This window comes from Gavialis gangeticus, unplaced genomic scaffold (genome assembly GCF_001723915.1).
Source record: "Gavialis gangeticus isolate Ggan-Ray unplaced genomic scaffold, GavGan_comp1, whole genome shotgun sequence".
Lineage (NCBI taxonomy): Eukaryota > Metazoa > Chordata > Crocodylia > Gavialidae > Gavialis > Gavialis gangeticus.
In genome coordinates this window covers 150880440-150906039 of record NW_017728992.1, presented here as the reverse complement: position 1 = coordinate 150906039, position 25600 = coordinate 150880440, and the positions used below count along the sequence as shown (strand labels likewise).

The 25600-nt window shown below is 41.2% G+C and overlaps 1 protein-coding gene across 1 annotated transcript in view; it reads left to right on the top strand.

Moving 5' to 3' along the window:
• Positions 1 to 25600, top strand: part of NBN (nibrin) — a 55256-nt gene that overhangs the window by 1381 nt on the left and 28275 nt on the right. The window contains exons 2-10 of the mRNA XM_019527897.1: positions 1243 to 1391; positions 3658 to 3817; positions 10393 to 10496; positions 15808 to 15925; positions 17192 to 17382; positions 19530 to 19627; positions 22865 to 23009; positions 24617 to 24880; positions 25500 to 25591. Coding sequence (XP_019383442.1) covers positions 1243 to 1391; positions 3658 to 3817; positions 10393 to 10496; positions 15808 to 15925; positions 17192 to 17382; positions 19530 to 19627; positions 22865 to 23009; positions 24617 to 24880; positions 25500 to 25591 — 1321 coding nt within the window. The remainder of the gene's footprint in view (positions 1 to 1242; positions 1392 to 3657; positions 3818 to 10392; positions 10497 to 15807; positions 15926 to 17191; positions 17383 to 19529; positions 19628 to 22864; positions 23010 to 24616; positions 24881 to 25499; positions 25592 to 25600) is intronic.

Genomic DNA, 25600 nt, shown 5'->3' with positions numbered 1-25600 from the left:
GGCTTCTATCACAGCAGGGAAGTCCCGGTCCCTGCACAAGAAAACGGAGGTGAAGAATTGGTTAAAGAGGTCCGCTTTCTCCTCTGACGCAGCCACCAGATTGCCCAGCGTATCCTGCAGGGGTCCCACATTACCCGGCGCCTTCTTCATCCTCCCAATATATTTGAAAAAGGACTTTTTGTTATCCTTAATCTTGGACGCTAATCCGAGCTCTGTGTCCGCCTTGGCCTTCCTAACAGCTCGCCTACAGGCCCGAGCAGAGGAGGTATATATAGAGTCTCGTCTTCCTAGAAGAGGCAGAGCCAGCTTAGAGAGTCATTTTGGTATGCATGGAAAGAGCTCCCATGCTGAAGCCCTAAGCTGGGGTGGGGGAAGCAGCTAAACAACTGTCACTTTCTCCCTCTGTCTCTTGTAACTGGATACAAATGAACTGCCTTTCTCCAGCGGATAGCAACCAGCCTCTGGATGATACTTGTGAGTAAGCTACCTATCTAGATATATAGCTTGCTGTACAGCAGGTGCATGATCAATGGCTACCAAGCCACACTGTTTGCTCTAAGGTTATTCTTTGATATTGCTCTATCCTGTACCCTGCCCCAAACCTACTCCCTGTAATCAATAAAGTTCTCCGTTGTTCTAAGCGTGGTGAACTGGCTGGGAGAGGGGCATGCATTCATGTCTCCTTGGTCTGGCTGACTAAGGGAGGCTACTATTTGTGCTGTAGGCCAAGGGAAGTACTCCCAGTTCTTGCAGTGGGTCAAGTACTCTCAAGGTCTACAAGGTCTGTGTATCCCAGGAAGCATGGGGCCAAGACTCCTGGGTAGTGACCCCAGGCTCACAGGTGTGCTCCAGGAAGGGGGGAGGCCAGATGTGAGGCACCCCCAGGGAGGTACTCTGAGCCTGGTAGATGGTCAGGCGCAGTGAAGTGGGTGGCTCCTACTGGCCCACCTCAGATGTAATGGTATTATGAAAACTTTTTTAAAAATAGAGAATAATAAATGATAGCAAAGAAAAAAAAAACGTAATGCTCTTAGATTTTTTTTCTGCAGTCCTTTGTAAAGGAAAGTGGGTAACAAATGTTAAATTGCATAACCAACATCATTTCCCCAATATGTATTTTGGAGGCGGGGGTAGTAATATAAGTAATTCATGTGGGCTTTCATTGTATGGTTCTGCAGCTTGTTGTTCTGTAATGATTGAACTTTTCTGACTAATAAGACTTCATTTTATGTTCTTTTTCAGAGTCAATCAGTTACAGTCCCTGTTTTGACAGTAAAAGATACTTCTAAATATGGTACCTTTGTTAATGGAGAAAAATTATTGAGTGAAACTTCAAAAACTTTAAAGTCAGGTGACAGAGTCAATTTTGGAGTCTTCGAAAGCAAGTTTAGGTGAGAGAACAAGGTGTATTGATTCTGAAATACTGACCGTGAAACTTCAGCTGTGTCTGATTTTTTTTTTTAAAGATTATCACAAGTGGGGCTTGCAAAGGTAACATTACCAAGAAAATAAAGTCTTATATAGTGATAAAGTAAAGGTAATTAAATAAAGTGATACTTGTTATATATTTGAAGCCTGTAACTTTTGAGGAAATTTTCTTTTCCATATGAATTGAGAGTAAAAACAACTTAAGCAACTCTGCACCATAAATGCTATATATCCTAAAACTATCCCAAGGAAAGATTAAAATCATATTTAATAAAACTAATCCCAAAACACGAGTAGTTGAAAAGGGGGCAAAAGAAGGAATCGCTGTCATTATTTAAATTAGACTGCAGGCTTGCATTGTTGCATTTGATTGTGGTGCTGCCAGAGCTACTTATGTCATTACTAGCAGCCAAACTCGTCACTTTAACATTTACAACAAAAAGCTGTTGTGGATAGCACATTTGAAATGTGTTATGCTAGAGAAACAAATACAGTGACATGAAATGCATCTTGACTTTTTCACCAAGAAGTTTACCAGATTATAATAAAACCTGTTTCTTTATTCTTTGCTAAAGCCAAAATTTGTACTTTGTGATCTTGTGTAGAAGATCGGCCAGTTTAAAAGAGGGGAAGGGTATTACCTCATGCAAGGGTAAAACCAAAGAACAATGTGCAATATACTCTAGGGAGAGAAAGTGATTTATTACTAAAGAATTTAGACAGTAAATATTTCTCTTCTAACAGGTAACAGTTGGCAGCAAAAATCTGCATGTTGGTGAATCAAAATTTAAAATAATGGGTTATTTTAGTACAAAAACTTAGGGCATGTCCAGATGAGCACTGTCATGCAGAATGTGGCGCTGCAAACATGTTTGCAGCGCCACATAATGCACATTCTGGTGTTCTCTGCACTGCAAGGGCACACTGCCCGTGTGCATACCACTCCAGGTTTTTTTTGAGCCCTGGATATCCAGGGCTCAAAAAAAAAAAAAAAAAACCATGGGGGGAAAAAAACTAGAGCAGCGCACACTTGGACAGTGTGCGCTGCTGAAAAATGGACCCAAGCCACATTGTGGCTGGATTGCCACAGCTGCAACCCTAGGAGGCCCCCAGAACCCCAGGTAAGGCTGCTGGGATCAGCACTGGGCTGGCCCCAGCCTCCCTTACTGCCCCCAGGGTAATTTGCAGCACACCAAAGTGTGGGTGGCACAGGCATTCCCTGGGGAACCAAACATCCACACACCTCTGGACTCACCCTTAGATTGTAACAGATTTGGAAGATCTCTTGGCATATGCAATAACCCCTTAGTACAGATTCTACCACTTGTAGTGTATTATTCTGTATATTTTTCAAGGAAATATTTGTGTGTTGTGTTGACCTATTCAGTTTTTGGCTACAACCACTGCTGATTAGTTGTATATTTTTTTTCTTATGACTAGCTGTAATTCCTATTAATGCATGCATACTGCACAGCACAGAGAAAATGAGTCATAGCCAAAGGATACAATGTAAGCTTCTGAGGCAAGACTTAATAAGAGGAAAACTGTTGAGACAAAGGGATACAGTGAGATAATATGACATCCATGCAGAGTTTCTTTCTAGCGCTTGCCTTCTAGCATCTCTCTGTTCTTAGTAAAAGAGGAAGGAAAAGACAGGAGTCGGGCTTGTAATAAATTCTGTTAAAACAAATTAATTAGGTAGATACATAAGGTAAAACTCCTTTTTGAGGGACTCTCTATAAGTGAAAATTCACTGTAGGTTACACAATAGGCACATTCTTAAAATAGGTGCACTATTGCTTCTTTTAAAGTTGAATGAACTTTATTTATATGGAGTATGCTACTGAATATACCTGGCACATGCTGTTCTTAAAAGGTCTTTAATTTTAAAAATTCTTAAAGAAACCCCCAGTTAGTGGTTCCAGGCTTCCAGCATTCCAGAAGACCTGGCTTTCAGGCTCCTTGCCTGCTGGGACTGTTAAGTTGCTGGGGTGCCTCCTAAGGGTCAAACCAAAATCTGAATTTGACTCTCCCTAAACAAAATTTTGGAATTCCCTTTCCGTAGGAGGTTTTAAAAGTTTCAGTTTTCCTTCTGTTTTGCAACGTATTTTCTTTTAATTTCAGAGTTCCCTGATGAACAGGAATGCCTATTTTTTGGCTGCTCTATACTTTTGTAAAGTTTTGCTAGAACAGTTGAGACCATTCTCTTCTTCAACTTGTTTTTTGCAGAATAGAATATGAACCTTTGATTGTCTGCTCCTCCTGTTTAGACGTCTCTGGAAAAACTGCTTTAAACCAAGCCATTCTGCAGCTTGGAGGCCTTGTAGTGAATGAATGGACAGAAAAATGCACTCACCTGGCTATGGTATCAGTGAAAGTTACTGTGAAGGTATGCTGAGTTTCTCTGCAATAGTTTTTGCATGAAATGGCTGGCTGTGGTAGCCTAGCCCCATTGAAGTTGTTGGCAGAACTTCAGTTGACTTTGGTCCAGGTTTTCAGCTATGAAACTAGTTTTTTGGGTAATAGGTCTGTAGATGCAAAGTCAATATAACATTTCTTTATAACAGTAGAATGTAAAATGCTTATTGTGGGAAAGTGTTCTGCAGTTGTCAGCTGTTTCTTAATATGATGCAACTTTCTGGGTTTTATTTTCTTCTTTGCTTTGATAATTGAAAAGGGAAAAGAGGCTAGCAAACTAAGCAGCAGTCAGAGTAACATAGGGGTAGCCCTGTGGGCCCAATTTGTTTAATTCTTAATCCTTGGATCTGAAAGTCACCAGATCCAGATTCTTTAAGGAAATGCAAGAAGCTTTATGGCAGACACTTAAATAACCTGGTTATAGTGAGTGACTCATCCTATTTATTTAGTTAGGGTGGTATAGAAATCTAAAAATAACTGTCTGAAAGGGTCAGAGTAGCAAATGCTAAATGCTGAGTCCTAATGCTCTAGACACTGGTATTCTTTCAGAACTTTGGAAATTAGATTTTTGTTTGAAAATCTGACTGGTGTGACTGGATGTTTTTATTATGGGTGTTCAATATATAATTCTCTTTTGAAGGTCACCACTCAATTGGCTGCAAATAACCTGTGGTTACATTGAGTTGCATTGGCTAATTATTACAGTTGAAATAAATATGAAGACAAAAATGACATTTCAAAACCTGCAAATTTAGAAATGCTAACAATTTGGCTTTTTATTATTTTTATAAAACATTTTAGTGAAAAATTACAGAATTTCAAATATGGTGGCAAGGGGTTTTGTGTAAGTAATGTTTTACTGGACCAACTGTATAGTTGAGAGAGATGTAGATGAGCTTTCAGGTACCACTATACTCTTCCTCAGATTCAAAAGTGTTTTTATGTCCCTCCCAGTTATAGAGTTGGTTCAGTAAGAGGTATAACTCACATAAATACTTGCCTTTCATGTTCTTCTTGAACTATCATGATTATGACCAGAGATCCTGGTTTTCCCTGATTTAAAAAAAAAAAAATGCAAATTCTCTGATTTAAAAACTTCAAAACCCATGATTAAAATGAAAGGCTACTAATATATATAGGTATCAGTTAAACACACAGTTTTCTTGATTTATTTACAATTTTAAAGCAGTTTGGAGGCCCATCAGTGCCTCAATCACTATAATAAAATAAATTATAAATACCTGTACATTTTTGGTACTTGACTTTGGGTTTTTTTATAAGGGAAAATCAAAGCTCCCCCTTCTCCCTTAGCTCACGGTATGCAGGTCCAGGCCCCCCCCAGCCCCCTGCTCTGCTGGTGTTCCTTGCCCCCCACCCTACGGGGACCACCCCCGCTGCCAGGGCTACAGGGCCCAGGGACCTGGGTCTGCAGCCCCCTGTCCCCCACAGCAGCACCCAAGCCCACACAGCAGCAGCGAAAGGCGCAACGCCCCTGCTTGGTGGGCAGGGGGACGCCTTGCTAGGGCAGTGCGGACTTTGCAATTAACTTTGTTAATTGGTTTCTAAAAGTCTGTTTGTGACACAGTTTTGCATTCTCAGCCTTTGAGGCAGACACGTGTCTGAAGCTAGCAGACAAACAGGCTGGGAAATTGAAAACACGTCTTGAAAACCCATAAGAACGATAAGGACTTGTAGAATTGGCATTGGGTCACAGTGATCAGCTGTAAACCCTCTGGGATTTCCGGTTTTGGTGGAATGACCAAATTAGGAGGCTGAGGATGCCCAAATTAAGGTACCAGTAAATGACCAAATCAAGATGTATGCATGTGATGGGTTTATGGAAACAAGAGTTATATTGACAGAACAGAATATGGACAATATGACAAACAACCACAGGGAAACCAATTGGTGGTACCCAGAAATGAAGAGTCAGCAGGAAAAAGAATACAAAAGGATGGATTTTTCAGAGATGGGGAGGGATCGTGAGGCCATCATGGTCAGGGAGCACACCACCTGCCTGTCTTGCCCACCCCAGCAGAGGGGTTGGGCATCGCCCCTTGACTTCCAAGACTGCTGACTTCTGACGTTCAAGCAAAGAACCATAGGGTGATGCTCACATACTGGCAATGCTTACCATTCTCCTTGTGAAGCCTTAGAACTGGTAGATATAGGATGGGGAGGTTTAGTTTGTTTGCTTGCTTACATTACTCTTACCTGGTATAACTGTGTATCAGTTAAATTTGGCTATTATTGAATGGGAGGGGTGTTCTTCGTCTCAGGGTTTAGGTCCACCTAGAACAAGATATCAGGCCTGGATCATAAATCCAGTGCTAACAAGTGGGAAATGTAGCTTTAAATCCCCCCCAGGGTAAGGCGAGTTTATAGCCCAGATCCCTAGTTTATAGTCCAGATCCTACTTCCTGGGCCACTGCAGGAAGCCACTACACTGTTGGGCAAGAGGTGGCCAATGCCACCTGTAATTCTGAGTTGAATTTAATGCTGTCAGTCTTAGTTAGACATCATTTTTATCTGTCCATTTCTCTAGGATCTTAACCAGTTTTGGGACCTGTATGGTTTCTGTCCTTGCACAGAAGCCCAAGAATTGGTTAGGGATTTTTGCCATTCAAGACGGGAGCATCTAATGAATTTAGGAGCTTAATATGTTTTGAGGTTGTCATTGTGTGGATGTTTTGGATTGCTTTTGAAACTTAGGCTCTTAAGCTCCATCTTACTTTTTTTTTAGGACTGATTCTAGTCCAGAGGAACTAGATGTGCTCTGGACATGTTAGAGACATCAAGGAAAGAAACAGTACTACAGCCTGCTCCATCTTGGATGGAAGCTTAAGGGTATATTGGTCTAGCTTGGGCAGGCAATTATTTTGGGTGGAGGGCTGCTTAACAAGGTTTGGTGAGGTTTGGAGGGCTGTGTGAGTAGCCCTGCGCCTTGATAGTTACCCTGACCCCTGGTCACCATCTTGGGTCTGGGAGTCCCACCTCTAATTCCTGACCTTTGCCACTGGAAGTCCCTCCCTTTACCCCCTGGAAATACTCCTTTTGGGAGAGGGGTTGCCATCTCAGAACCATAAAAAGAACAAATCATCATGCACAGTGGTGCATGGCTCCGGCCAGTGCTGCACATCATGGTGGGGAGTGCAGCCCTCACTGGGCCATCTCTATTCCTGGTGCTCCCTGCCACGCATGCGCAGCCCCCGCATTCACACGGCATGGGAGGGAAGCCCCATGTGCTGGACCTGGCTGGGGTGGGAAAAAGATTCTAAAAAAGATGGCCCAGCAGGGACTGCGCTCCCTGCTGTGATGTACAGCACTGGCTGGAGCCGGGCATAAGTGTCTCTGCCTGCTGTTGCTGCAGCCACCACTGCCTGCTGGGGCTGCATGCCATGGGGGGAGTGTGGGGGTCCCCACATCTCCAACCCTCCTCTCATCCCCACCCTGCCCTGAGCTCTGTGCTGCTGCCAGCCTCACTCTTCGTGCTCCTGCCCAGGTGCAGCTTTGCTCCTGCCCCTTCTGCTTGGCTCTCTGTTTCCTGGAGTGAGCAGGATGCTGGAGAAGCTGAGCATATCCCTGGCAGCAGCAGCCCCACCTGGAAGCTGCATGCTGGCTGGGGCATTTTGCCCATGGAAGGGCTGGCTGGGGGTACAACTTGTTGATGGGTGCTGTGGGCCTGATGAGAGAGCAAGATCGAGCCCACCAGGCATATTGGAGCCCAACTAGCAGTCTGGTGAGTGTTCAGCAGAGGAAACTTTACCAGGGCTGTGGCAGTTTTTCTGTGCCCTTTGTGGCAGAAGGCTACCTCTGTTTTTCCCCAAAAACTCTGCTCTGTGACAATTTGGTTATCTCTTTAGGTAACCTGAGCTGGATACATTCCTGAGGGATGGGGGAAACCTGCTCCTTCTGCCAACATACCTGGCATCACTTACCTGGGTGAGGGACTTGGGCTCCCTGGTGGGCTAGAGACTGCCAGTCTGCCCAGCAACCAGTGATGCATTTCAAATTGGTTGACTGACACCCAACAGGTGCTGGCCTCCATTGGACCAGGTAAATGAGGTCATAAGGGCTATATAAGTTAAGGACTGCCCAGGAGGAGCGGGCAGCAGCCATGAGGGAAACTCAGAGAGAGAAGAACTGGACCATCTGAAACTTGCTCTCTCAAACTCGTGATCAAGGAATTGCCTGCCTCCAGAGGGAATCTCCACCTGCCTCTGGATGATACCTGTGAGTCAGCTACCTGAGATCTAACTAGATAGATAGTTTGCAGTAACTCAGATGTGTGATCAAGGGCTTCTCCAGCCACCCTGTTTGCTCTATGGGATTTCTCTGATATTACTCAGCTTTGTACCCTATTCCAACCCTACTCCGTTTAACCAATAAAGATCTCCTTTGTACCTAGTGTGGGAGACTTATTGGGAGTGGGTCTAAAGTATGCCTTGGGGTCCCCTTGTTTTGGCTGACTAAGGGAGATCACCACTTGTGCTGCCGACTGAAGGAAGCATCCAAAGTTCTTGAAGTGTCAAGTACCCTTGAGGGATACTAGGCCTGTGCTTCCCAAGGGGGTGCAGTGCCAGAATCAAGCCCGTCCCTAGTTGGTTGCAGCTCTACCCCCAGGCTAGTGGGTGTGCTCCAGGAAGGGGGTCGGATAGACGTGAGGTGCCCCCAGGGAGGCACGCAGAGCCTGGAAGGTGGTTGGGTGCAGTGAGGTGGGTGGCTCAGCGCAGGACCACCCCCTACTGTCCTTCCACACCCTCGCCCCACTAATTTTCATGAAACATGAAGTACCTTTGCTACTATGTAATTGGCAAAGATTTTCCAGCTTTAGAAAAAGGTAGAGTTGGGAGTAAGAAGGAAAAAGAGAAAACAAATTCTGGGTGTATTTTCTTCAGTTGTATTAATCATCAGAAATTATGTGTTTGTGGAGGAGAGGGACAAACTGTAAATTGATTTTATTATTGTTATTTTTTTTTAACTTTCCAAAACCCAAAACTTAACTTTTTTTTTATATTTTTAGTTCACTTCAAAATTTTCTTTTGGAAGCGTTCTATAAAAATTGGAGAGTATTCTTTTTCTATTAAACCTTGTATTACTGCATAAGTTTCAGTTGAAAAATATCCAGCACAGATCTTCAAGAAGAGAGATTTAAAAAAGCCCCAAAGCTGTTGTTACCTACCGTATGTACCTGGATGCAACATGACTGAATTTAAGACCCGCCCCACAATAATTAGATTCAATACATGGAAAAAATTAGAAAATTGTTATTATTTTCAGTGTATAAAATCTAATTATTAGGAGGTGGTCTTAAATTCTTCTCCGTTCATTGGTGCAGCACAGAAAGCAGCGGCAGGGGTGCAGGCAGTGCCCTCTCCCTTTCTCCTTCCCTCTTCTCCCTTTCTTGATGTTTACACCCCCTTACACCTCCTCTCCTTTGCGTGTCCTGTTTTTGCCCAGGGCTCAGCCCACAAAATGACACGTTTAATTAGAACTCTGTGCTTACAGACACCAAAGGTGCTACCTTCCACTTTAATTCTACAATTTTTTAATCCTACAGAAAATAATGGGTAAACCCATGGGTTATCTTTTAAAGTGGCTGGACTTGAGGCCTGTACTTCCACAATTAAAATGTATAGGTGTCTCACTAGAAGTGTATGAATGAGCATTTGACTGCTAAACTTTTTCTTAAGCCAGAGTAGTACAAAAATGTTATCAGAGCTTTGGAAGTTTATCAGACAGTCTTGAGCAGGTAGCATACCAACAGTAGGCAGAACAGAATAGATTTTATGACCAGAGGGTTCTGTTCTTCAGTTGACCCATGCCAATAACTCTTGCTAGTTATACTTCTACATCAACTAGAGAATATGTATATAGGTATAACTTTAGAATCTCTATAATCAGTATGTGTTACCTCAGATGGCAATATGGGAAAGTGATGTTGGCAGCTATTTAACCACTAGAGAATTTGTAAATACTCTGTTTTATGTAGGGCTTTTCTGCGGTAAAACGGATTATAGGCAGCACTTTTTTATGGGAAAAGATCAATTTTCCTTTAAAGACTGCTATTCAATTTGATAGCATAAAAAGGGGTTATTATTTTTAACAGCTCTTGTCAGTATGATGCCAGTTACAAAAAATAATTGGTGGATAAGAGCAAAATGCCAATTTTTAACGCACATATCACTTTTTGTTTGCACTTGTTATCCAGAGCTAATCCATTGCTTGTGATACTTTCTCTGCATCTGAAATCTTGTAATTCTCATAATTTAGAATTTACAGCTGAGCTGTTTTGGAAGCAGTATAAGAACTTGCTGTTTAGGTAGGTAGTAGCTAGGGTTAAGTTTTGGAGTATTTTTAGAAGCTTGTTTTATTTTTCTGTCTTTTTATGTCTTCTTATTTTAAGCCCCACTGACCCTTTTTAGGGGGAGGGCAGCACTGAAATCAAGTAATTAAATAAATATTTGTTTCCGATAAAGATGCTGTTGGGTGACAGCATAGTCTAATAGAATTGTTAAGTCTGGAATGAATATCTTTCCTTTTCAGACTATATGCGCTCTGATTTGTGGTCGACCAATTATAAAGCCAGACTACTTTGTTGAATTCATCAAATCTGTTCAGGCCAAGCAACAGCTGCCAACACTAGAAAGGTAAATAGTATGTCTTCAGTATATAAAAAGATCTCACTTAACAGAACTAAAGTTAATGAATAGTTGTGATAGATTGGTGCTGGATTCATTCATCTTCTAACATTATGTTTTTCAAAATGTCCTTTTCTGATCTAACACCACCATTAGTTACCTACCTTCATTGTAAATTAGGACCTCCACCATATTAGATCCAACTGTCATGTCTTACTGCATATGCTGAAGTAGACATTCAAAACAATGATTTATTCTAAGGTATCTGAGAGGCACATATGACCTCAAGTATTTATACGCCCAAAAAGAAAATTCTAATGTTGTGTGTTACTTAGGTCTTCCAGACCTAAGAATTTTTTTTGTTTTAGAAGATTTCATTTCAGCTAATAAAATATATATATCTGAACAGAATCAATTAATTGCAGTAATTTGAGTTTTAGAACAGTGTTTAGTTTGAAGCACATTTATATTCCAGTAATTTCTTGCCTATATCTCTGAACAGTTAAATAATTGAGAGAGAAATGTATTTTTGATATTCATTAGATGGTTAGAGATGTTGCTAGCTCTATATGGATCTCTTTTTCAGAGGTTGCCGTAGAGATTTCTATGGTAATATTTCCAGAGGATCGTGTATACTCTTTTGGGAATTGACACATTAAAAATCTAATTACCCTATTGTAAAAGAAATTTTATATAAAGATTATTTCAATATGAGTACTTGTTTTTCCAGTATGCTTTCTAGTTTTATTTTAAGCTTTCATTATCAGCAGAATAGTCCAGCTGTGTTACATAGCCTGAAATTTCAGGGTCTTTAACATTTTTCCCAGGAGGTAAAACAAGTATATAACATAACTCGGCTCTCTTATCTACTGTTATAATCTCATGTGAGAGAAAGAATCACTGGTACAGCCAAGTGCTGTGCCTGTGTTAGTATCTGATTATGGAAGATAAACAATCTATATAGTGTGACTACTTAATACTGAGTACTTTTTCGTCTCAATCCTACAATTTGATATCAGTGTTTCTAGGAGATACTGGGTGATACTGCCCAAGTTTCTGCAGGCTACGAGAAGCATACCGTTGATTGTGTAATGGTGGAATGCATATTGGTGGTATTGCATTATCCAGTTATAAAGCTGCTGTAAAAGTGTGTCACCACTATTTTTTATTCTGAAATCAGGGTTCGTAATGCCCATTCTTTTAAAAACAGGCAGGCAGCAATATAACTGAACTTTGAATGATTCCTAAAATAGAATAGGATTGGATGTATATTTTCTCCTTCTAACATTTGTTTTAACTATTCAAGTCCCCAGTGGATTTGACCTCCACTGAATGTTATTGACACTAGCAATGTATCCCTTATTCAACTTTCAAAGAGTTAGCTATGCGTCAAGTAAAAAGAGACAGCTGGTATTATAAACAGTTCTATATTTAAAATAATTATAGCATCTCAAAATGGGTAATCTGTAAGAAATAATTTGCAGGAAGATACTGTAAATTTACTTAGCAGCTGCTTGCATATTAAATCTCCATAGAGTCCTTTAACTTTCACAAATACCACATCTGTTTCTCTTATATTTCAAAAATAAAGTAGAATAATTGATTGTGTGTGTTAAGTGCTCTTGTAGGCAGTTGCAAAGTTTGCATTTATGCATTTAAAGCCACTGATTCATTTTGAAATTGGTCTACAGAACAGACGCTGTTGTTTTGTTTGGCCATTAAGCTAGAAAGTCATGCTGTATAACATGTGCACCACAAGTGGCATGGGTAGCCTCTCTGGGTGGCATATGGCAAGTGTAGCAGGAAATAGAGGCAGATTGGGCAGGGAGGAGAAAGCGGAGCAATAGATCAGGAAGAAGGACATGAGTACTCTCAGAAGGTGCAGGGCTTATCTTGTGATATGCCTGCCTAAAAAGTTGGCCTCTACTGCTATACAGAAACTTGGTTCAAATAAAAAAATCCAAGCAAGTGAAATTATATTTAACTAATGGTTGCTTTTTTTCAATAATCCTGGCTTATAATTAAAAATCCTGGTTCATTGTCCAGGTTTTGTTGGCATAGGTTGAAGATTCAATTGAAAATTTGCCTACTATCTCAGGTTTTGTATCAAAACCAGTGATCAAGTTGTTTCTAGGCTGCACTTTCCCATTAGGGCCTTTCACGCCCATACGACTCCTCATTTGTTCCTTTCTAAAGATTCAGTTTTACTAAAAAGCTTTCAAGAAGTGACATTTAAGTAGAGTATATTTGGGTTTGTGTTCTACAATATCTACATGTGATTTTGTGGAGTAACTAATTTTACTGTTATTGCTCTGTTTCTTTAATAAACTGTCTGACAGGGCACTGTGTGAAGTTAGCCCCTGATCCAGCTCACACTTTAAACATATGAACTGGCTGAAGAGATCTGACACTCATTAGCAATAATGGTTATAAAGTCATGGGAAATTAGTGATCTTCCAGAGGACTAGAAAAGGGATAATATAGTGCCTGTTTTTAAGGAGGCACTAAGGAGGACTGGGGGAATTATTAAGGCTGTGTGAAGCTTCGGTCGCTGGTTTGATTCGGCCCAATTTTGCAGCTGAATCTCTGAATCTGAATTGAATCAGGAGACCCTTTAATCTCTCCAATATGGAGAGATCCGATGGTTTGGACACAGACACAGCTTTAATTTTTTTTTCTACGTATCTCAAGGTACCAGGCGGCTCATGAATGCTGAGATGGTGGGGCAGATGAAGCGTCCCATGGGAATGTGAGGTATGGGGGGGTCCCCCCTGCATGCTTGGCAGCAGACCCAGAAGTGGACCAGAAGCACTTCTGGGTCCGCTGCAGAGCACACAAGGGACCTGTTCCTCAGCTCAGCGACTGGTGCCTCCTGGATCTGGGGGGGGGCACCCAGGGTCCCCCTGCGGCCAATCGCCAAGCTGGGAGGTCTGCTGCTGAGTATGCCAGGAGGGGGCACCCTCTTGTGGAATGCTCCATCAACCCCACCATCTCAGCGTTCATGAGCCACACCTGGTACTTTGAGGTATGTAGAAAAAACATTTAGAGCTGTGTCTATGGCCGAATTGCTGATTCTCTGAATCAGCACTGAATCTTCAGATTAAGATTTGGCCGAATTGAATCAGGACAGTGATCCGAATCAATGAACCGAATGACTGTCCCCTTATTTGGTCCGAATCTGAATTGAATACGGTCCCTTTTGCACACCCTTAGGCATTATAAACAAGTTAGCCTGACGGCAATACCTGGGAAGTTACTGGAACAAATCAAATTATAAAATGGTTGATTTGCAAGCTTCTGGACGAGATCTGGTGATCATTACCAGCCAGCATGGATGTGTTAAGGACAAGTATTTCCAAACCAACTTGATTTTCTTTAACAAAGTAACTAGGTGAGTGAATGAAGGGAATGCAGTAGACACAATATACATGGACTTTAGTAAGGCTTTTTGTTGAGTCCCATATTGACATTCTCATAAGTAAACTGGAGATGTGTGACTAGATAAAAATACTGTTGGGTATTATGAGGTATATAAGTGGGTCAGTAATTGCAAGCAAAGGGGAATTATAAATGGATGAATGTTGAATGACAGGAGGTTTCAAGCTGGGTTCAACAGGGATCAGTCCTGGGTTTAGTGGTGTTTCATATATTTATTAATGTTTTGAATGCTGGAATAAAGAGCTGCTTCATCAAATTTGTAGATGACTTAAAGCTTGGAAGTATTGTAAACACTTGGGAGAACAAAAGTAGATTTCGGAAGTGTCTTGGTAGACTGGAAGGCTGGGCTAGAGACAGCAGAATGAAATTCCTCATAGATGCAAGTGCTAAACCTAGGAAAGAATAATGAATTGCACAAATATATACTAGGAGACAACTGGTTGGGCAGTAACTTTGCCAAGAAAGATCTAAGGGTTTTTGGTTGATCACAGACTGTACATGAATCTGCACTGTAGCACAGATGCCAAGAAAACACAAAACCCAAAGCCAAAAAACAAAAAAAAAAACCCTTCCAAATGTATTTTGGACTGCGTCAACAAGAATGTTGGGTTTAAAACATGGCAGGTGATAGTACAGTTCTACCTGACACTGGTTAGGTTTCATCTAGAGTATTATGTACAATGCTGGGCTTTAGATGTGGGAAAGTTTTGAGAGGATCAAGAGATGAATGACAAAAATTGAAAGGGTTGGAAGGCAAGCTGTGTGTAACTTAGAGAAAATGAGATTAATGGGGGGCATAATAGCAGTTTTCAGGTATTTGAAAATCTGCCTTTGAGAAGAGGGAGAACATCTGTCTTTCCCTTGCTGCAGAGGGTAGGCCACAAAGTAATGGTTTTAATTTTAAGGACATCTTCCTTAAGGTATTGGAATAGACTTTCCAAGTTGTAGCAACTCTTTCACTGGAGATTATCAAGAAGGATAGTTCAAGGACAGCATGCCTGCAGACTTCTGAAGTCTCTTTCTACCCTACAGTTCTGTTCTCTTCAGAGAGAATGCTTATGTGCTTAAAGTTAATGGAACTATGTACAAAACACTTACAGAGATGTTTGCAGGATTAGTCTTATTTGTCAAGATATGGCTCTGTCTGTACCTGTAGTCTGTTGATCTCCATAACAAGAATGAAATCCAAAATAAAATTTTGGTTCTCTGGCCTTTAAATCTGATTTCTACCTTTGGCCAGTAGAATTTTTTTTCTGTGTAGTCCTATGAGACATTTCTTTAGTCAAAGAAAAGTGAAACGGGCAGTTCTTGTTTGAGAAATGTGGGTTTGTATGAAATGCAGTTTAATTACAAAGGAGGTATCTACAGAGTTAGGGGTGATGTGATTTCTCAACATGCACTTTAATTTTGTTCTCACCTCTGGTAATAAGTTGTTCAGGTTGTTTAGATGTTAGCCTCTGATAAAATTTAGCCTCTGAGATTTCCAGAGAGGCATTTATCCTGTTCTTAATTTTATAGTAGGAACATCACATTATTTGTGGCACTGAGGCCACAAACTCATTTCACTGCTCAGTTGCAACTCTGTTGTACTTAATGTACCAGATTTAAGCTGGAATTATCAAAAGAACCTGAGAATAATAAATGCTTAACTCCCATTGAATCTGAGAACTGTAGCTTGAGGCCAGTGATTTAGAGGTGAGAGGTTTCCTGTCCTTACTTTCCCTGTTACATAAGTAGTTATTACAGCAGTGAAGAAATAAAGAATTGTTTTTTATAACCTGCCTTTGAAGCTTTCCTCTGAAATGAATAAAACAGAATTAAATTATAGTCAGCAGCTGTGTGTTAATCTCTGTTTTGTAACTTTATTTTCCCATTCTTGCAGCTTTTATCCTCCAGTTGATGAGCCCTCTATTGGCACTGAAAAAGTGGATCTGTCTATGCGTCATGAAAGAAAAACAATCTTTAGAGGGAAAACCTTTATGTTCCTAAATGCTAAGCAGGTAATTGACATCTCCACTGCAGAAATGTTCATAGAGATGAAATTGACTAGAGTATTTAAAAGATATTTTGAAACAGAGAGAAATTGTGGATTAATTGCACAAAATGCCAAAATTCGAATAAGAACAAAACATACTTTAGGTTGATGGTATTTTTCATCTTTCTATTAAAAAATTATGCTGTAAAAATGAGGCACATTTTGCTGAGTCTGCAACAGATGTTGAAGTGAGTAGGGAACCTGGTCATTTGGAAGATGTCATCTTAACAGCCCATTGAAAGAATCTGGACATTGGCCTTACAAGCTGTGTCTTTTTTTCCTTAGGTGATTCTTGATGTTTTAAATGACCTACATTTATTAAAAATATCCACAAGTATTTGATTCCATTGAATGTGTCTGAATGACTGTAGACCACTGAATATAGCAAATTGATGAATAGCTCTTTGTGCAGTTTTTACATCAAGCTTGTTTACGTTTTGCCATAAGTATTCAGATTACTTTATAGACATAGGTATCCAAAAGTTCAGGTCCTTAACCATATGGACTGTCACTGAAACAATTGAATTCTGCAGGAGGAAGAGTTCTGTATTTGCAGATCTCTTTAGAAGATCAGGGTCTTAAGTGAAAAAATGAATAATGAAAGTTATTGATAAACATGGGGTGGGAAATAATGGCAGGAAGGAAGGGTAGATTTAAAAAAAAATGTAATGGTCTTTCTGTGAACTTAATATAATGAACACTGTTGAGGCATCATTTGCCCAACCAGTATGCTTTGTGGCTGTAGCTATTATCTCCAGTTCCAGTAATAGCTCACATAGAGTAGTGTGTGGAAGTGCACTGCTGCTTGTAAATTTGTGATATAGACATGCCCTCTTTACTTGTTCAGTTCAAGATGATTGACTCTGTGTTGAGCATTTTTTCTTTTTCTTTCTATTCCTGAGACTAGTGACTTATAGGTGTCATAGTCTAATGACCATATAGCTCAGCCACAGATTGTACTTGCTTTGCATTGTGTTCTCTCTTGCGCTTTGGCATGTTGCACCATTAAATCCTGGCCACAACCTACTCACATCATATAGCTGCTTCCTGTTTGATTTGCCTGTTGGCTTGCTGTCCTTTTACTAAGGTAGGTTTTTAGCAGGTGGTCATCCTTTGGCAAACTGTTGGAGCTTCTGGCTTGCCCCCTATCAGTGATAAGTCTCTTTCACTTTAGTGAAAAACTGGTGACTGTATAAATTACTCATAATTTGCATTTTTATTTCTTTCTTAGCACAAGAAACTGAGTCCATCTGTTATTCTTGGAGGGGGAGAAGCAAAACTTATGACAGAAGAGAGAAAAGACATTTCTTTACTGGTAGCTCCTAATGTTTGTGTCATTGATGTAGGATTAACAGACTCTCAGGCCCTAGCATCTGAGTCTGCAGGAAATTGGATTCATTCTGTTATGACAGTGCTACAAAGGTGAAACATCTTTCTTTTTCTTTAGGAAGCACTTTGGTATTTTACTTGCTATTTGATTGACATCCTTGTATACAGATTAAGGTGGATTATTGTGGGTGGGAGGGGCAATGGGATGCACCTAATTTACCTGCCTCAATGTATTTAAGATAATGTAATGGAATATTGACAAACTTTTCAGGGGTGGGGAGGAAAGGATGACAGTTGTTGAAGAATATTTTATAAGAACATCAAAATGTACAAAACTAATAGAACTACCCCTGGTTTTTTTTTAATAACAGTTTGTTTTGAAATTGTAGAATGCACCAGTTCGAATAGATAAAGTCAAATTTATTCTTTTTTCTACCACTTAAAATGAGCTATGAATAAAAAGATTATGAAAAATAGGGGAGATAATTACCTGTACTTTATTAAGCTCTTAAGAGTAGTGGTTGTATATTTCCTTAGAGCATATTGTTTTGAGGATGGTTTGGTCATACAAATGATAAAAAAAAAGAAATAACTCATACCACCCAACCTAATAGGAGAACTAGCAGACAAAACCAGTAGTCTTATTTTGCTGCCAGCACAGCTACATATACAGAAGAGTTTGTCTACCTATAGGTCAAGTCTTGCTAAAACATGTAAATCTTGTAATTAGGGGTGCACTAATAGAGATTTTCTTGGCCAGTATCGATAGCCAGTTGTTCAGCAGGCACATTGGCTGATACCGATTCAATAACTGATTTACAGGAGCAAAGGCAGGCAGTGTGGAGAGCAGTTATCTGCTGGTAAGTCTGTGGAGGGGAAGAGGTATGGGGAGGGGAAGGGGCATGGTGGGGGTGCAGATCAAGGTCCCCACAGTGAGGGAGGGAGTGAGGCAGGGACTGGGGCTCAGGGCACTGCCCAGCCAGGGTGGTAAATGGGATGCTAGGGCAGGGAGCAGGATTGAGCCATGGGTGGCTCATCCAGGGAATTGGCGTCCCAGTGCTTAAAAATGGTGACAGGGGCACTTGAACCTAAAGCTTGTCAAATGAGCTTTAGTTCAAGTACTGCTGCCACCATTTTTAAGCATGGGGATGCTTTAGGATAAGAGCCAAGCGGAGCAAGGGCAGGGGTGGAGATGGAGGCGGGCAGCTCATTGTGGGCTCAGGGCTGTCTGCCCTGCTGCCTTTGCCCCGGGTGTCACATCCCCTGTCTGCCCGGTAGCAGGAGGCACAACTTGCTGCTCGTATTGCCACTGGGTGGGCAGGGGACATGGGGTCAGCACGTGACTGCTGGGGCAAAAGGCAGCAGGGTGGAGAGCTCTGAGCCCACAGCAGGTAACCTGCGTCTGCCCTGCGCACAAATCTGGGAGGGCACATGCCCACCCGTGCCTTCCCCAGGGGATGCTCACAGCAGCTGGAAGCCGCCCATGCTTCCCTGCACCTCCTGGATGAATTGCCCAGGACTCCACTGCACTCCCCACCCTGACTCTCGGGTCCCATTCACCCCATAGCAGTTGGGAGCCTCAATCTCCCTCCCCGTGCCCTTTCCCCTCCACAGACTTATCTGCAGGGCACTGCTCTTCACACTGCCTGGCTGCACTCCTGGTGGGAGGGTCCAGTCAGAAGCCACATTATATTTATCAATACATTATTGGTACACCAACCAAAAAAGTCGATAGCCAATGATGTTAATTTTCCTTTTATCTGTGCCAATCCGATATGGCGCCGATAGATTGGTGCACCTCTACTTCATGATTTTTTCCAGTCTCCTCCTACCCCATGAATTACAGCAAACTGCATGGGAGGCATCTCAGTATATGTAATTGTCCAAAGCTGAACTGGTTCAGAGATCAGGAAGGGAAAAGTGCCCTGTTAATAAGAAATTAACTGTAATGGCAAGTTCTTACAACCAACATTATTGTTATTAATGACTGCATTTCTTTTGGTGGTGTTTAAGGACCAGCCAGAAATGAGGTCCTGTTGTGCTAGGCGGTATACAAACACATATACAAAGTTTACAGTATACAAATACAAAGCTTGTAGTCAGTTTATCGTTTCTGTTTTCCCCCTCAGAATCGATCCACAACAATGATATGTGAAGTAATTTATATCTTCTGACAGAACTGTTAACCTTGAGTGTCTTTTAAAACATAATTTTCTAAAACTGTGTTTTATTTTTAACAGCAAGGATCTCAGGCCTATTCCAGAAGCAGAGATCGGATTAGCAGTTATCTTTGGGTCCACAGAAAGATATTGTAATCCTCAAAAACAAACTGTGACAGGTAACTGGAATAATGTAGTAAATATAGGAACAGTATTAATCAGTGATTCCAGTTAAAAACAGCAACATCTTTGTGTTTGAAGGAACATAAATAGCATGTTTTATTTTTCAGGTCCATTTATATTTTTATGTATTTTTCTTTTAATATTATGATTATCTTGAGTGCACAAATTATTATAACGTTTATGGATGTAAAGGGGGGAAGCAGAGACTGGTTTAAAATGTAGATTTTTTTTAGTAATTACACTGAAGTTTTAGAATAATTTTTTTTTTAAATACATATTTTAGTGGTCAGGGAAAAGTGCATATAATTTTGCTCATTCTGTGTTTGCTTGACTTTTGTAATGAGAGAGAGTGCTACAAATGGAGATGCGATGAACCGTAGAAACTACAATATTGAATGTGAATAAGAGATAAATTAGTATATAAAGATTTTCCTTGTTTTCACTTTGACATTGATTTGTTTTAAACTAAAATGAAACTTCAAATCAAGAATACTTTGTCTTACTTAAAAAGTACTAATAGCTTTAGATTTATGTTTTAGGTGTTTTCTTTATAAGCCTAATTTGTGTTGACTAATGGAAAAATATAAGAGAACCTTTTTTTATTATTATTTTCCAACTGTTTGTGGAAATTTGGGTATGATTTGTGTTAAAGAGCTGTGATCTGCTGCCTGCACATCCCTGCAACAGGTGCTGGTTCTACAAGCAGGGGTGTTCAGGGAACACATCATGGCTCTGCCCTAGGCCCCAGCCCTGTGCTGTCACCGCCCTAAGATCTAGGACTTGGCCTCACACACAGCTTCCTGCAATCTTATGGCCCCATGCCGTCTACCTGGCCATGTGCTCTGCCTGTGCAGGTCCCATGGGGCCTAGGGCAGAGCTGCAGTCCACTCCCTGCACATCTCTGCCTGCAGAACTGGCGCCCATCACAGGGACATGCAGGGAGCAGATCATGGCTCTGCCCTGGGCCCCAGCTCCAGACTGTCACCACCCTTTGATCCCAGCCCTGGCCCTATCTGCCCATCCTGCACCCCAGTACTAGTCCCTGTCCACCCACGGCCCCATCCCAGCCGCCTGGCCAAATGCAGAGGAGAGCCTTTTTCTTGCATAGCACCAGGCCCACAGTTGATCTTTAATAAACATTACTAGGCAAAGTTAATGTAATCCTCACGCTAAATCAGGGGTGGGCAACTATTTGGGTCTGTGGGCCATTTGGGGAGTTTTGGGGGGGGGGGTGTGTTTTGAGCTGCTGACCCCACCCACAACATATCATCAAAACTCCTTGGGTGGCCTGTGGGCCCAAATAATTGCCCACCCCTGGGTTAAACTATTTTCAGGCATATTTTTTAATTAAGCAACAAATCCTAAAATGATTTTTATTTCTTGATTCCTTATGTGTATTGTGTTTAATGTGAGATCCTTGTATCACTGAAGTTAGTGGGAGTTTTGCCACTGGCTGCAAAAAAGCCGGATTTTCATCCCGAGTGCCTTCCCACTTCACAGTAGGAGTAACCCATCCTGATTAGACTTGTTCCTATTAATAGGTTTTGGAAAAAAGGGAAGGCACTTCACTTCGGGGGGGGGAAAAAAGATTTGGTAAGGTTTGGTTGCAGAGCTGACTTGTGTCTAGAGATGGTTAGTTGATGGGAATGTTTAGTTATAGGCTCAGAAAAATTACTTAAATTATTTTAAGAATATTAACTAAGCCTAAGGAGACTTGACTCCCATATTTAACAGTGTAAGCAGAGAGAGGCTCAGCTTTTATTCCCTAATGGACAATAAAAAAAAAAAGCAAGGAACTTTTTGTCTTATGTTGGAATCAAATTTCAGAAATGAAATGAGCTTTTTCAGTCTGACTGAGAACATAAATTGATTCTCTCTCTCATAACAATGCAGATCTTTGTTTTTTAAGATACAAACATTTAGGAAAGACCTGGGGATAATGGTAAATTACTCACGTGCAGTGATAGCAACCTGTACCCCCAAAAATGAATCTTGGACTGTATAAATGATGGGGCAGACAAAATTGAAAAAATAGTGGTATTACATTTTCATCTCTATCTTTGGAGCTTTTTTAAGGGGTGGTCAGATATGGTTTAGGTATAGTTGATCCTACCTTGAGACTTGGATGAACTGCATGGCCGGTGGAGGTACTCTCCTCAAAAATGATAATGTGTTCTCACTGTAAGTGCTTTGGTCAGTTCGGATTATCCTATCAGGAAAAAAGTACAGCAGAAATAGAAGAAATTTGTAAATGAATTGTAAAAAGTATTTGGGGACCTGGCTAGTGTGGTGTAAGCATGGAGAAATAATAATGAGTATTACTTTTTATTTAGAGAATAGATGCTTAAGATTGGATGTGGTAGAGTGAAATGGAAAATCAGATGCACCTAATTATCCTGTCTTAATGAAACAACAAGGGGAAGTCTGAACAAATTTAAAACTAACCAAAGGAAATAATTTCTTACATAATGCACATTTAACATGAAACTCCTATTGTTACGGGATATCATTAATGATAAAAAAAAATTAGTGGGATTCAAGCAGGGATTAAGTACTTACATGCAGATGTGAAGATCCATCATGGCATTAGCTGGTGAATGAAAATGAATAAGGGGTATAAATTTTACTGTTTCATGACAAAAGTCGTCAGTGTGATTTGGGAATACTCAGGGTAGTGGTTGTTCTTTGAGAAATGTGCTGCTAATGGTATGTGTGTATCTGTCTTCTATTTTTTTTTTCTTTGAGATTTTATTCTGGTGTGTAATTGGGTAGTTTCACTCGCATAGTGAAACCATAGTTGTACCCACATGGTGCATTGGATCAAGAGTATCGCATTTTAGAAGAGGCATTTGTAGGAACCATGGATTCTGATGTTTTTATTGTGGGGGGTTGTACTATCAACTAGTGCTTTTGCTAATTTTTTGTCTGCTACTGCTGTTTTTCACTATGCTATACCTAGCTTCCTGTGATCAGAGACTTGAAGAAGAATATGTTGCCTTTGAAAGCTTGTTTAACTTCATCCCAGCTACATCGTCCAATAAAAGATACCACTCTACAAGATCCTTGCATTTTTACTTGGGCAGGACTTTCACTGACCTCAGTGGGATTTTGAAAGAGGTCCTAGAATTTGGTCTTGTAATATTCTTGGAGATCCCATTTAATGATTGAATCTTCATAATGTATGTAACAATAGAACAACAAAAATGAACTTGTTCCTTATATTCAATTTGCAGTTATAAAGCCAGCTACTCCTGCAGCAAACCTTCCCAGATCCTCCATTTCTCAAAGTTTGATAGTAGAGGAAACAGTGCCTACTGCTACAAATAATGACTCTGTATACGTAGCTGATACAGAACCAGAAGAACTGACAGACTCACGGTAAAGTTGCAGAGAAATTATTTTTAAGTGGATGTTTAAAATCCAGGGTTATTACCCCACCACTGGAATTTTGCAGTAACCTTAGATTTATGGTCAGCTGATGTCACATGCCTGTATTTGCAAAAGGAAATATCTATTGCCAAAAGCAGACCTAAAATTATAAAAGTGGGGGATGCAGCCAGCTGGTGGGGTGTCTGATTTATTTGCCCTTTTGACTGGGTCCACTGGGCTTCTTGAAAGTCAGGTGACCCACTTCTAGCAGCAGGTTGTCAGTGCAGTTGCCAGAGCTGCCGTGTTGGTGTGACCCTAGAACCCAGGAGGTGAATGCCACCACTATTTAACCTCTTCCCCTGCACTTTTTTCCCTGATGCTGATTATAGTTGCCAGTGGCAACCAAGGGTCCCAAATTCAGCAGGCAAAGAAGTTGGGTGAGTGACAGCGACATTCACCTCCTGGGTTTCAGAGCCACACCAACAAGCCCTGCATGCACTACAGTTAAAACAGGTGCGATCACCCCCTGGTCAGTCTCTGCTTGTCACATCTAATGGTCACAAACTCACAGAGAACAGATTTAGGACTGGTCACAAACCGATAGAGCAGATATAGTCTAGATATCAGGAAAAACTTCTTCATGGTAAGGGTGGCCAAAATTTGGAATGGGCTTCCAAGGGAGGTGGTGCTCTCCCCTACCTTGGGAGTCTTTAAGAGAAAGCTAGATAGGCATCTGTCTGGGGTCATCTGACCCCAGCACTCTTTCCTGCCTGGACAGGAGGGAGGACTTGATGATCTGCTGAGGTTCCTTCTGACCCTAGCATCTATGAATCTGTCTACAGTGGATCAGCTTCTGTCTTCAGGTAATAGGTTGTAGCAGTCAGAACATTGTGTCAGATGTTGGGCAAAGCAATTGGTAATGCAGCTGATTTACTCTTCTAACTATGTTTCTGAGTTTTGAAAGCAATTTCATAATCTACTGCAGAGCTGTGAAATGTTTGCCCCATGAGGCCGGTACAGGGTGTGTGTTGCATGCAGTACCCCACTGGACCAACTCTGTGCATTGGCTCTGGTCCACATGGATGGCCTGGGACCTGCCCTCCCTCTCCCCAGCACCACAGTCTCCCTTGTTCTCCCCTGGCCACCTGTCCCTTCCTCTGCCAAATGAGCCATCCTTGCTGAGCCAGCAGCAGCAGCTCTGCCCCAGATCCCAAGCTGCAGCAGCTGTCTGCTCTGGGCCCGCACTCAAATTTCAGACAAGGCTATTTTCCCCCACATAAATTTTCTCATGTACAGTACTCCTTAAATAAAACATGCACCCAAGTTTTGAAAGGCAGAGTGTAGAAAAAAATGTTTTTTTCCAGAGTCATGGTCGACTGTGTGAAATAAAGGAAGTCCTCCTGGGAACATAGTGTGTCCCTATTTTTAAGGGCTGATTTTTTGGGGGCAGGTGCATGTTATATTCAAGAAAATATGGTAATTTATTTAGCTTCCATGAATGTTGGTATGTAGTATAAAGACAGCTTTAGCAATGCTCTATAGTTTATGCTCAGTCTCAGTTTCTGTATTGGATGCCTGTATATTTACTTAATTTTTTTTAGTTTTGTTTTATGTAGCATGGAGATGGATAAAACACAAATGAACAGAAAAGGCCAAACAAATGTACTGGATATAGCTACTGTAAAAGAGACTCCCAACACAAGTGGCAATGCAAATATGGGGGTTTTATTCTCCAGGATTGATAAAATACCCAAGTTTGACCAAAAAAGCTTGTCACTCGCACCTTTCAGAACTTCAGAAGTTGGTAAAAATAGAGATCAAGCATCACAGCAACAGCTGAACTCAATAAAAAATTACTTCCAGCCAGCTACAAAGAAAAGGTACGTTGACAGAGATTCTAATTTTGAGTAATTTTTATTATCAAATGAGGCTACTTTGCTTTTGCCAGGAGCACTGCGTTCAGGAACACAGACGATGTGCATGAATGCAGTGCCGTATTTGTGGATTTCGCCATTCACGGGGATCACCAGAACGTATCTCCTGCGAATGGCAAGGGTCACCTGTACAATGTAGCACAGTGTCCACACCCTGGTAAACTAAATTCCTAATACCGGGAGCATCAACATGTGTCACTATGGTGACATTGTTACTGTGTGGTGATTTAGTACTTCCTTTTGGCAGTTGCGCAGCACAGGGTTATTTTTAGCAGCTACTTTGCCGTAGTGGTACACTATGCTGGGGGAGCATGCTGCTATGCCAAAGTAGCTGCTGGTCACGTGTAGATGCGCGCAGATGCTACTTCACCGTAGTGTCACGTATAGACACGCCCACTGTGTAACCCTACTCCAGGTTTCTTCTACCGAAGATTGAAAGACATTTAACAAGCCCTTACTTGTGAAAATTTGTATTGATATTTTATCATTGTCTTGAGAGATTTCAAAATTGTTTGGTTGATTTGTGTATACATGATCCTTATTTTTTCTCCCCTTTCTGTGTAAGGGAAAGGAAGGAAGAAGAGGAAGAAGTTTCTTCTGTGCCTAAACTGGCAAAGTTGGAAGACATGTCACTGCCTTCTTCCAGTCATACCCAACCCTGTGCTT